This window comes from Aplysia californica, unplaced genomic scaffold (assembly GCF_000002075.1).
Source record: "Aplysia californica isolate F4 #8 unplaced genomic scaffold, AplCal3.0 scaffold00989, whole genome shotgun sequence".
NCBI classification, from domain to species: domain Eukaryota; kingdom Metazoa; phylum Mollusca; class Gastropoda; order Aplysiida; family Aplysiidae; genus Aplysia; species Aplysia californica.
In genome coordinates, this window is record NW_004798259.1 from 106,625 (window position 1) to 119,816 (window position 13,192).

General features: G+C 38.7%; 1 protein-coding gene across 17 annotated transcripts in view; it reads left to right on the forward strand.

Annotated features, from left to right (window-relative positions):
• LOC101857755 (sodium bicarbonate cotransporter 3) overlaps positions 1 to 13,192 on the forward strand; it is a 150,274-nt gene that overhangs the window by 96,920 nt on the left and 40,162 nt on the right. For 13 of the 17 annotated variants that reach the window (XM_035973074.1, XM_035973081.1, XM_035973083.1 and 10 more), the window contains 4 exons: positions 451 to 660; positions 2,389 to 2,543; positions 5,295 to 5,327; positions 11,785 to 11,790. In XM_035973074.1, coding sequence (XP_035828967.1) covers positions 451 to 660; positions 2,389 to 2,543; positions 5,295 to 5,327; positions 11,785 to 11,790 — 404 coding nt within the window. The remainder of the gene's footprint in view (positions 1 to 450; positions 661 to 2,388; positions 2,544 to 5,294; positions 5,328 to 11,784; positions 11,791 to 13,192) is intronic. The other 4 variants (XM_035973082.1, XM_013089580.2, XM_035973085.1 and 1 more) reach the window with 4 other exon arrangements.

Consider the following 13,192-nt stretch of genomic DNA (forward strand, 5'->3'; position numbering starts at 1 on the left):
ATTGGTGTCATCTTAAAGTTTGTTCATTTGTCTTGCTTTAGGGGAAAACAATACCAATCTATCTTGATTAGTTGAGATATTTACGATTGAAGGAGGTAGGGGTTGCCTGGTTTCAGAGGTAAAATTAGAAAGAAAATGACCGCTAAAGTCTGGTGACTTCTAAACCTTGAGAGTACTTGGAAACAAAATTTTTTTATTTTTTTTGCCTTTAATCAATGTTTACCTGTCAATTCGACTCAGAAAGATGTTTTTAAACGGACATCAAAGGTGTTAAGCTAAAAAACAAAAATTTGCTAAAAACATCCAAACTGGCAGAAAATACCGGTTTCTTCTATTTCATTATTTTAACGAGCGTCTGATTTCACCATGATTCCTCACATTTTAAAAAAAGAATGTAAAAGATATACGAGCATCTTATGTTTATACATGTATTGTTGGTTGTGTTTGCAGAAATGGTGTTGGACAACATGATCAGCTCTAAACAGCTGGAGGAGCACCTGAGAGAACAGGTGCGCAACACCATCCTGTGTCGGCACCGCCACCAGAACGAGAAGAAACGCTCTCACAAGGAGGACGGTGGATCCCGCATGCACCTGCCCTTTGTCCGCTCTCTGGCCGACATTGGGAAGAAGTATTCAGAGCCCAAAGGTCTCTCGACGCGTAAGGAGAGATCCTTATTATATATACATTTTTTTAAAAAAAATTTTCCAAGTTGTAGAAATTTTTTTAAAACACTTAACACTCACTTGGCGCGATAATGCACCGGTGAAAATGATCCATTCTGTTAACCTGGCGCAGTTTTTCACAAAGCCCGAGAAGTTTGTTGCAGTCACTCTCCTGGCTGGATGACCAGATGGAGTATTTTGTACTGCTGGCTGTGTGACTGCAAAGTTGCGTGCTGTCAGTGAGAATTGTCTCCTACCTAGTCCTTAACAGTTTCATTGTTTGTGGCAGATAAGATAAGATAAGATATGATACATCTTTATTGTCCAGATCCTGGCACATTGGTTTGGTGTTTCACCGCGCACGCACACACAAACATGCACACACACACGCATGCTTACTACAGTCACACGCATGATATAAAGAAACAGTAGTAATATAAACAATAATAATCTTAAGCTAGATTCATATTCAGTATTCTGATTGTAACTCAGTGTTATTCTGATGCATACTCTAAGGTCATATGAATACTTGTAACGAGATGGCTAAGATGGAAGAATTTTGATGGATGATGGTAAAAATGGCCTTCCATATCTTTCTAGTGGAACCTGTCTTACAGGTACTGAGTTTTAAGTGTTAAAAGCTTCATCATGGAATAGTCAATTTGTGGCCACTATTGTCTGTTCATAGGTTTTTATTTTTTATAACGCGACCTCAATGCTTTCTTGTCGTATCTCAAATTTTTTTAGCACTAAAAATGTGACATCCTCTTATGACTTAAGATCATTCTTTATTATGAACTGTTTTCACAGTTATTAAAAATGGAGATACGACAAGAAAGCACTGGGGCTGCAATAAGTTAATTGATGGTGAAATCTGGTGGTTATTGTGCCTGGGGGTTCTCGTTCAATAGGTCCCAGGTTCAAATCCGAATAGTGACGGGAAATTTTTCTCCTCTAAAAATGATCTCCTTTCACCTCCTTTCCTGCTCTCCAGCAATGCTTTGTCCTCTTCTTTCACCTCCACTTTCTGCTCCCCATCCCCTCACCTTCTTTGTCCCTTCCTCTGGGCTCCTGCCTCTTTCTGCAGTCTTTCTACTGCTACTCCCTGGCTCCTTCTTACTGCTGTCTTTCAGCAACACCCCTGATCTACACCTAGCCTTCTTGGAAAAAGGTAAAAAATCTCGGGGATCTGGTGTGCAAGTTGAGCACGTTTAAGATCCCCTGTTGGTGCAAAACCGATAAGAGTAGGTTTCAAAAGTTCAAAATTTTCTACCAACTGAAAATGTTTCATGTGTCCCATTCGCTCATATGACCTTATGCAGTTGCGAGTGCCGTAAAACACTTACCAAAAAAAATGTTATTGTGCTGACATTGCAATGACCTCAGAAAGATTTTTGAAAAAATGCAGACCTTTGTGTCCTTTTATGGTCTCTGGTGATCTTATTATAATTTTAGAGCTGAAAGCAGTTTGAATTCAATGTTGGTGAGGCTAATTGCAAACTATGGGTGGTTGGCAGGTGCTCTAATGCAGTTTGCTTCTTCTTTCCTATCAAACATCTATCTTCCTTATCTCTCCTCCTTCTTTTTTGTGTTTGTTACTCTCTTGTAACATCTCTAATCTTTGACTTTTAAATGACCCTATTGTGTTGCAAGTGCCGTAAAAATCTTACTTATACTTTTTAAAATTGCGAACTCATTCCATTTTTTTCCATTTTTCACACAGATGAAGAACATGGTTTGGGGGCGAAAAGCACTCCTAACATCCAAGGTCTCAATAAAAATGGAGAGGAGGACAAGGAGAAGGGCCTCACTGTAAATCAATCCTTCCCGCACAACGTGCCCAGTGGGACAGATCTCTCTGAGACAGCTTCCCACAAGGTGAGCCGCACTCTATGGAGCGAGCAGCAGCTCCTTTATGTCCCCCTAGACTCACCCAGACTTTGTCTGAGTTTTTTGACTGCTTGTGTCTGTCGTAGAAACTGTCATTTGTAAATATCTTGTATCCTTTCTGACTGACCCGTGATATGGCTTCACTTATCTTATCTTATCTTATCTCAATTGTCTTGTATCCTCTCTGTCCTTATCTCAATTATCTTGTATCCTCTCTGTTCTTATCTCAATTGTCTTGTATCCTCTCTGTCTGAAGCATTATAATATGGCTTCACTTTAACTCCCTTCAGTCGATGAGATTATTCTGTTTGCGGCTTCTATTCCTAAAAGTCATGCTGAACTCGATCTTAAATAGCAGTTTTACGAATGAATAATTTGTCGTAGGGTTGTCTTACTGTAAAGATTTAGGGGGGGGGGGGGTGTTTGTTTTTGCAGTCATGTTATCCACACTGTCTCTTCCATTGATTCTGTGCAAAGATGATAGGACAGAATATTTTAAGATATCAAATTAATAAAAAGAATTTTTAAGAGGGTTTTGGGGGTGGGCGGGTGGAGGCAGGGACTAGATTTTGAAGAAGGATTCTGAAAACACCAGATCAGCTGCCTTTAATGATTATTCAGACTTGTAAAGTAGAAGTAGAATTTTTTAATACTTATCACTGGTTGTTTATGGGTGGAATATTTGAGAAAAGGCATAATTATAATTGTTTGATACGTCCATTTACCTTGGTGTCCTGATCCTATGCTCTCCCTCCCTCTCATTGTTGTTGCTTGTGTCTTTTTGTCTGTGTCTGATGTTTCCTCCTACTCTAGTGCCTGTGTCCTGTATTCCCATTGTGACAGTCATACCTAACAGCTGCCTTCCTTGCTTTGAAAGAAACAAAACCCACCCTTATTGTGCTGTATTCTATTGTTTGTTTTCTGTGTTCCTTTTCTGTGCTGAGCACTAGTTTTGTCTGTTAAAGCCTTCAGCCTTTCAGGATGTTGTCTTGACTCCCTTTCTGTCATGTCTGTTTTGATTTGCCTTGATTTATATATCATCATTAACTAGTTTTATTGAATTTATGTGATTTTCATTTCTGTTTGACGTGTAAAAAACCCAATTACATTTGGAAGTTTTTCTTTGTGCAGTGGTGCGTAACTTGGAGTAGAGTAGTGTTTGTAGAATTACTTGCCACTTTCTTGCTGCCTCATGTGCACCTGTATTACTGTTGTTTTTATACAGAAGAAAAAATCACCATTGATGTATACCTGGAAAATTGGTAGAAGGAGCACAGTACACAAATATGTATTTTATCGATCTATGCTAACAGATATTTAATCATTACTTCTGCTATACTAGAGACTCTGTTATTTTTACCTGCCTATGGTGTAGTGGTTCACCTCGCTGCTTTGCACTCAAAGGACGTGAGTTTGATCCCGTGCAGGGAATACATTTTCTTGGACTTCTGTCATCCTGCGGAATGTATCTCACACAGCCTGGGTTGACTAACAGAAAAGGTCAAAATAACCCGCCTTCTAGATTAAAAAAGTAACCTTCTTTGTCAGTAAAAGTAACCCACTTTCTAAATGAGCTTAATTGTATAAAGAGGCATAAAACATTTCCTCCTTGAAGGAGTCCAGAACGATCTATCAGCAAGACCTGATTTGTTTCTTCCAATGTCCCTTCCTGTGAGCCCTATGGGCTGTGCATCTTGCCTTTTTCTTCTTGAGCTGGGCATGAACATTTCTTTTCTCTTTTTTAATATTTTTGTCCCCTGTTTGGGGTGGGGGGTGGGGGGAAGACACCATGTGATGGAAAATTATGGTCGTTAAATACTTCTTAATAGTATCTGATCTAAAGTCTTAAGGTGTTGAGCTGGGAAACTTGAAAGTTGATAAAAGATACAGGGGTGTCTGTTGGTGGAAAATTGTTAGGTCTGGTTTTATTTGTTTGTTTTAGAAAAATTGCAAAACCTTACTGTTGCATAATGATGTTCTAGCTGCACTCCATGTGTTGTGGTTGTGTAGTATTTTCCTCAAGATGCACTCTGTACCTGTAGTTTGCGGTCATTGAGGATGGTCCACTCTGACTCATCTTGGCCTGATTATTTTGTGGCTGGTGATGAGGAACTAAATTGTCAGTTAGTCAGTATTGGAACTTTTGGGGGTAAGGGGGGAGGGGGGGAGTCCTGCATGAACTCTTTAAACCCGGAGTTTTTCTACAGCCACCTAAACCTGGTCCACTATGTCTCATTGTAATACCAAAAGTTTTTGCCTCCAACTTCTAAATGGCGAAAATAAAGACTTGGTCATTACTAAATAACTTGGACTGGGAATAGTTAATAGTTTAAAAAAAAAAAAACTAGCGCTAAATGAAACGAAACAGTTGTCATTAGCATTGGACGCAGCGTCTGATGCGATTTAAAGAGTTAAAAAATTGGGATACGAATTTAGAAGGATTGTCTATTATCTTCTGAAAACCTTTGAAGGTAACTAATTTGCTCTCAGATAATAAGTGTTCAATGCCCAGACTTGTTCATTTACACTATTTTTTCCCCTCTTTTTCTTTCCTAAATGGCCGTTATGACTGTGATGTGTCCCTCTTTGATTGACTGAATTCTCTGACTGGGAATGTGAAAAAGATAGAAATTTGGTGTTTGAATAAGAGAATGTGAATGCAATGAGGCCTCATCACCTCCCTTATTTCTCTGGTAACATTGGATGTGTTTCCCTAACCTTTGACTTTGATGCCTCTAGGAGAAAAGCTTATCGAAAGCGTCATCAATGAGGGTAAGACCAGGTAGCTTCTTCCACCACCCTCTTCTCACCCATCCTCACAGCTTAAAAGCAGTGTACACTTATCCAACTAGTCAGGTCAAATTAAGGAAAGGGGGCAGGGAGGGGGGGGTGACTATAAATGTAGAAGGGCTGCCTAGTGCACACTGATCACTTATCTGATTTGGCTTCAGTTTTCCACAAACAAGACTGACTTGTCTTTGCCCATGCTGTGTGTTTCTCGCTTAATGAGAGAGGAGAAGAAGTAAATGTCAGTGGTCATAGTTCCATTTGTCACTGGTTGTCTTCTGGTTAGCTATTGCCACACCACAAGTTGGACCCGCCTGACACTCAGAGAACAAACACTTGAATTCAGATGGTCAGATCGCGTTGTGCCAAAACTGGAGCCATCAGTGAAATACAATAGGATGCTGGGATCATTTACTGGGTCGTGCAGAATCAGCTGGGAATTGTGTATACATTTATATATAAGTGTACACTGGCTGTTACAAGATATTCCTTACCGCCCCCCCCCCACCCACCCCTTTAACACCTTCATCACAACCACAGTTATGTGTACCTCGTTACCGTTGGAACAGTTGTGTGGTGCTCACTTTTTTCTCTGACCTGCTGATGTCAGCCGAACATGTTCTTTACTGGAGTTAAGCAAAAACGTCTTTTAAATGAGAATGTCCTAATTGTTGCTCTTTTCTTTAGTAGAAATACAACTGAGGTGCTGTGTAGTATGTTATTTTTAAGGCTGTCTTTCTTGTAAAGCTTATGCAGTTGTGAGCACCATAAAAACCTTCCTAAAACTAAATTTTCTTGTAAAGGAAATGGAAGAATGTGCTCTCTGCTAATTTTAACTTACTGTCTGTCTTTTTTATCCTCCCCTGCCGAATAAAAAATCTTATAAGTATAAGAATTTTGATAATGCCTCGTACTTAATGTTCAAACTTGGGTAAATAGGATCATTAAAGTATGATCGAGTTATTATGAAATTTTAGAATAATGACAATATTTCTCTCAAGTTGAGGTGATTCAGCACACAACTGTTCCCATAAAGTGATCATTTATAATTTATTATTTTACTGGATGATGACATGAGCGATGGCTGCAATGGTACTGGACCTTCTGTCTTGGGCATTTTTGCATGTCTCGGCTTGTTGCTTTTTTTTTTGCTTGCATTTGAGTTTTTGCAAGATTGTTATTTAAAAATTTTTTAATATTTTTTTCATTTCATTTACCTTTTTTTTTCAAATCTTTTCAAGAAATATAGAACATATCGTAAGTTTTTCTTTATATGAGAATTTTCTTTAGAGGTTTATAAACGCTTTTCCTGTGTGAAGTACTGATAGACCTTTTCTTTACAGTATCATAAAACATTCAGTGGAAAAGGGTGACTTTTCAATTTCGTTCGCCCTTGTATTTGGGCGTTAAAAACTGGGTCTTTTAGCTTACTTTATGAGCAGGTGAGAAATAATATCTACGTTATTTCTGGTAGAAGTTCAGAAGTTGGATGTATGGTCACACAGGAGATGTGTTAAAAGGTCTACTGGGGAATCTTTTAAAACTCTTTTTAAGAAGATGTTATTTGGGGGGTTTTTTTGAAGGGGGTTGGAGGGGGGATTTATTCTTGATTTTACTTATATTTTGGAAAACAGTTCATATTTGCCCCCTCATTTGAGTAATCACTTGTAAGAACTAACCACCTCCCCCTCCCCTCCCCTTCCCCCACCCAAAGTTAAGGAAGCCTGAATGATGTGCCCCCAGCTTTTGCTTTTGTGCCACAAAGTGGTAAGACATGTTGCATGATGGCGAAGGCGAGCGTTGTAGATAAGATAAGATACTTCTTTATTGTCCAGATCCTGACACATTTGTTTGGCATGTCACCACGTACACACATACACACACGCGCACACTCATACACACACACACACACACAGGCTCACATGCACTCACAGATACACGCACACACACACACACTCACACACGCACGCACACATACCCACATGCACACAAACATACACACACATACATACACACACACACACACTCACACACACACTCACATACACACTCACACACACACTCACACACACGCATATACACACACACAAACACACACACCCAACACACACCGCAGATCCTGAGATGGGGGGGGGGGACCAGCCAGCCATGCCCTGAGCTTCCCATGTGTTTGTGCTATTGTCCGGCTGCTTGTTTTAACTGCCTTATAAATGTGAAATGCTAATACTCTTCCTGCCTCTCTTTTTATGTGTGTTTTTTCTTATTGCATGTGATTTTGCTGCTCCCCCTCTTTTTTTTATGGCCGCAGCGAATATTGCTTTCTCCCCTTTTATTTGGCCTTGGGTGTTATTTGCTAATGCAGTAATTAATTTATCATTTGATTGTCTTGGAATTTAAGCCTGTACTTCATTATCTTAAAATGCTTGACCAGTATCATTTTTTACAATTTGTTCAAAGTTGTTTTTTTACTCGTTCCTCTCGAGTTTCCTCTACTTTTTTCACAGAAGTCAACTACATTGATAATATGTGTTCTGTTGTTTTAGTTCTCCACACTGAGACTGTTTTTGTTGTAGAAACACTGATTATCTTGCCATGGTTTTTCACAGATTTCTCAAGTTCTTTTTCTTAAACTAATTTATGCATAGCACCCAACTATTTAGGCATAGTGTTTGAGTGACCCCAGCTTGAAAAGTAACTGCGTGAATTCGAATATTTTGATACCAAATGATGAAGGGACAGTTGAATTTTGTGCTACAAATCATTTTTACTCGTCAGAGAGATTTTCCTTTGTTTGATATCCACTGTGGTGTCAACATCATCAAATGAAAGCCGTAAAAATCAACCTCCGAATGAAAAGCAAGCCCAAAAGTACACTTTTGCTCATTTTGCGAAGTTGTTCTATCTTTTTAATCTTCAGACAATTCCTCTTATCCTTCACTAAGTTTTACGCCTCCCGGGCTATTTTTCCCTTGCTCAAAATCACGTTTTTCATAGTGTGGTATGTCGCCCAGTTATTTGGGCGCCCTGCACGAATAGGTACGTCAAAATTCTATATGTCAAGTAACAATATGCTTAGTTATAGTGTGGTTTTTGCTATTATTGATGGCATGCCGTAAGTTGGATGGTTTATCAGGTTCTGATATATATTGATTTACACATGGGATTTTGGTTGTTTCTTTTGTAAGGCAGTGAAAGATGCCTTTCATGTTGTAATGAATGGCTCCACACTGAAATTCTCAGAGGCAATTTACATTCCTGGAATGTCTGTGTTTTGTTCCTGTTTGATTAATCAGGACACAACAATTGTTCTTTAATTCCACATCTTCAACATAGTGTCTCGAAAATTACACATAAATAATGAAGGGAGTTCTTGCAGTCGGGTGTTCGTGTTTTGGTCCTGATGCTGATTCCGGACTCTGCGTGGAACAAGCGTTGAAACAATGTCAAATTTAATCTGCTACACAAAGTGGTATGACTTTACTCTGCACCTCGCCAGCACTTGTTTTGTGTTGTTTGTACATATTTGGGATTGTGCAAGACTACTCTGAACCGGTCACCCTGGAGATTTGGTTCTCTTGGTTTGTTGATGATACTTTTGTGTCAGTCGTTCGTGTTAATGATACCTTTTCATTTGTTCATGTTATTGATACATTTTCATTTGTTCATGTTATTGATACCTTTTCATTTGTTCATGTTATTGATACCTTTTCATTTGTTCAAGTTAATGATATCTTTTGTGTTTTGTTTCCCTCACCTTGCTTCCACCTGTCGTTGGATTGGAATTGCTATAGGTGCGTATTTAGCGTGTTGATTGAAGGTTCTCTATCTCAATGTTCTTTTCATTACTAACTCTTTAGGTGTGTGTGCGTGTGTATGTGTACATTTGCGTGAGTACATACATGTGTGTCAGTGACAGGTCACGTCAGTGTGTACTATGTTGTAGTAGCGGACTCACACAGCAGTTGTGCATAGTAACTTACAGTAGTAGGCTTTGATGTCTGTCTCAGACTTTTCGTTTGTCATGTGCCTCCATCGTGATACAGTCTGTAGCAGCACGAGGTAGATTCCTTATCGCATGAACTGTCTGTCTCCTGTCTCATCGTTCCAGCGGTCAAGTATTCTTTCAGTTTTTTTCTGCTGGTTTTGACAAAAATATGAGTGGTTGGTCTGTGAATGTTCCTTGGTGTTCTGCTCTTTTCCTTCTTTTCAGTGTCTTTGTTGATCCGTTGCTGTTCTTCTGTGAAATGTCGCTGCTGTCATGCAGCTTCATCAGCAGCTGAAACAACAACAACAACTACCACACCAACAACAACAACAACACCACCACCAAAGCAAAAGTTTCTTTTTGGCAAGCCGGGCTCAGAACTTCTGAGTTGGCCTTGGTGTGATAGTTTGTCTTTGTGTAGTCTTTGATAGAAAAGATGTGTAGCGAGCACATTTTTTGCGGGTGTAAATGTTCACTTCCTTGTCTCGATCATTCATATGTTTTATACTTAGACTCTGTTCTCACAAAGACTGCTATAAAGACACAAATTTATATTTATGTGAAGTTTTAAACTGTCAGAGCCATTTGTCCAATCACATGCCCTGCTCTGTGAATGTAAACAATGTATGATCTATCTGAAAAAAGGATATATATATATATATATATATATTTATATGATATATATATCTTCTGTAAGGAAAATTTATTTTTCCTTTCATCACTGGATATTCAAAGCCATTCTATCAACGCTGACTTTAATTCCACAGTAGTAATGTTGTTATGGAGTAGAATTAAGAGGTGGCGTCAGTGCCCTAGTGGTGAGATTGCAGGTACGGAGATTCGAGCCTCAGCTCGGTCTGACGTTTTGTCCTTGGGAAAGGCCCTTTACACGAATTTCCCACTTGGCTTGATCCTTTCGGAGATGGACACTACACTCAGAGGTCCTGCCTCTTAAATGACTTAACAGTGTGGATAGGGGTGTTAAACCTGTACCATTTCATTTCATTAGAATTAAGGCCTTATACTGTTGCTGTAGCGTACACCTACCTCTATCCATCTGTAGCCTAAGTAATATGTGCCTATTACCTTTTCTATCTTTGTCTGTTCTGTCTTCCCTTCCCCACTCCTTACCTTTCTTGACACGGACTCCTGTGATCAGTCTCTTGTTTAGTCGGTTATCACTGTTCTTTTGATTGTCCCCTGAACAAATGCTTCATAAGCTTAAGAATAATACACATGCCTATAACGCCAATGTGCTCAGCAAGACTCCCATTATCGCATGTTTATTTTTGTGCAGCTTACTTATACTGAAATTGATTAAAAGGTAATAATAAAGTCCAGATTAAACTAACAAATAATGAATAAGGATATTGCCAACAATCAACGCCAAACTAGTTAACGCTCATGTTATTGTAGTTGATGAAGTTATCCAGAATTATGAAATCCTGATTCATTTAGTAAGCTGCGCTGGTTCTGTGGTTAGGTTTGGCTCAGGAAAGTTCTCAACCAAGCGTATATTTCTTTCACTGTCAAACTATGGCATTGTTTACGAGTGAACTGCCGCCTAGAACAAAAAAATTAATGTTCCTTGATTTAGATTTATATAATAACCCAAATCTGAGTTGACATGATATAAGAAAAAAAGTTTGAGAGAAAGTGTTCAAGGAACTAACAAATTTTTAATGGTATTTGGTGTTTTATTTTAAGGGATGGAGTATTTTGAAACTGATTCACGGATTTATTTTTTGTAATCTAGTTAAAATGTCCTTTCCTATAGATGTATGTCTGAATGTATGTTTCTGATAATTGTATCGAGAGGTCCCTGTTTTTCACTTGCATCCTTTGGAGAATCAAAGGCACAAACTGCACCTGACACCAAATGTAAATTTTCCAACTGACCTCTGTAACAAACTTCTTCTCTGTTTGGGCTATATTTCTACTTGAGTACGTGTCTGACACTTGCACCATGAAGATCATGGTCATCCCTCATTGTCTGTGTGGTTGGTTTGCTCCTTTCCTATAAAAAGTCTCTCGTCTCTATCTCCCCTCCTTCTTTTTTTTGTTTGTTACTCTCTTGTAACACCTCTAATCTTCGGCACTTATATGACCTTATTGTGTTGCAAGTGCCTTAAAACTCATACTAAAACAAAACAAACAGACATTGTCTGTGGGAGTAACACTGAGATGAACTACGCACAACAACAAAAAAAGGTTAATTTTTTTCAAAGCTGTCCTAAAGAAAAAAAATTGTTCTCATTTCTTATTTCTGGTAGGAGTATGTTTGCAGTAGTTTGCATCTGTAGGGGTTCGTGGTAGTCGTACATCCTCCTGTTTGTTGACTCATCCCCGCACACAATTGTTTGCCCTCACTTCCTCTTACATTGGATCATTCCGGATTGCCAGATTGTCTCACGGTTTTTCTTTCCTTTTGTTCCTTTTTTTTTTTGGTTATTTCAGATTCAGGTAAGACCAAACAAAGAGCAAGCTGCTTTGTAGTAGTGTGTCTTTGCTCATTTGACTGGCATTAATTAACCCTCTTCTTTAGTTTTGTTGACTTCTCTTTTCTTTATTTTGTAACAATTAAGTCTTGCGTGTCCTTCACCCTGTGCCTGTGGTGTGGAATCGCTGGGAGAAGGGGGGGAGGAGAGCTTTGTATAATTGTCACATTTATGATTATTTATGTAGACTGCACCTTGAATTATGCTCCAGTTTGGTGTTAGCTTGCCACTGTACTCTCAAGTTTTTATACTTTCATCGTGCTTTTATAAATCTGTGTTTCACTCACTTCAATGAGATGTAGGGCCTACTAGTTTTCCCAAAACAAGTTGGTCAAGACTTTGGCTCATTAACAGTTAATAACAGAGAATTGAAATGTAGCGGATGAACCCCTGGTTAGATATAAAGCTGTATTTATTATTGTCTGTACCGAATTATTTTACTGTAATCAACACTGTCCATGGCGTTTTGATGTTTGCTTTCAAGTGTGTTACTGATTCGTATCGGAAAATGGAAAGCCTTTTATGAGAGTTTTTTCACAGAGCACAAACAGGTGTGACTTTACACGCTGCAGCAAGAATTTATTTTGTGTGCACGTCATTTAACTTCAGATTATAATTCTATGACTTGATTCCTGAACCTGGCATTTAGAATTGTCATGGAGTGTATCCTGAGCCTACACACTTCTCTCTGTGGGCCTAGAGTGTATCCCAACCAGTCTTGTTCAGTGTCGGTGACATTTGCCTGTTGACTGTTTCATGTTTCCGGCACATTGTACTTATAAGCCTATCGGAAAGAGGAGACAAATAGTATAATTGTACATACATATATATATATCAGAAAGAGGAGACAATAGTATTACATGTATTGCAGGCTACATATATCAGGAAGAGGAGACAAAAGTATTACATGTATTGTAGGCTACATATTATATCAGGAAGAGGAGATCAAAGTATTGTATGTATTGTACACATGTATTACAAAAAGTATTTAAAAGTACAGACAAGTGGGATTTTCTCTCTGTTCTACAGATGACATATCCTGCAACAGTCAGGCAGGCTTGTGTTTATGATATTTTAAGTTCTGAACTCAAATTAATCATCGAAAAATGGAGCTCGAAGAAATACTACTCATTAAAGAACTGGTGTTAAGTTGGGGGGGGGTTCAAAAGGCTGCCAGCAGAGTGCAATCACTAAATACATGGAGATTTCGAGGTTTGATTTTTTTAAAGTTAAAAAGAGAAGTGGGGATTGTTAACACTTTTTGGACAGTTGAAAAGTTTCAGCGTAAATTGAATGCCTCGCTTATATGGGATTTTTAAAATACTAGATCAGGTAAAAAGACAGAAGTTTCGCCAGGAATGCTTATT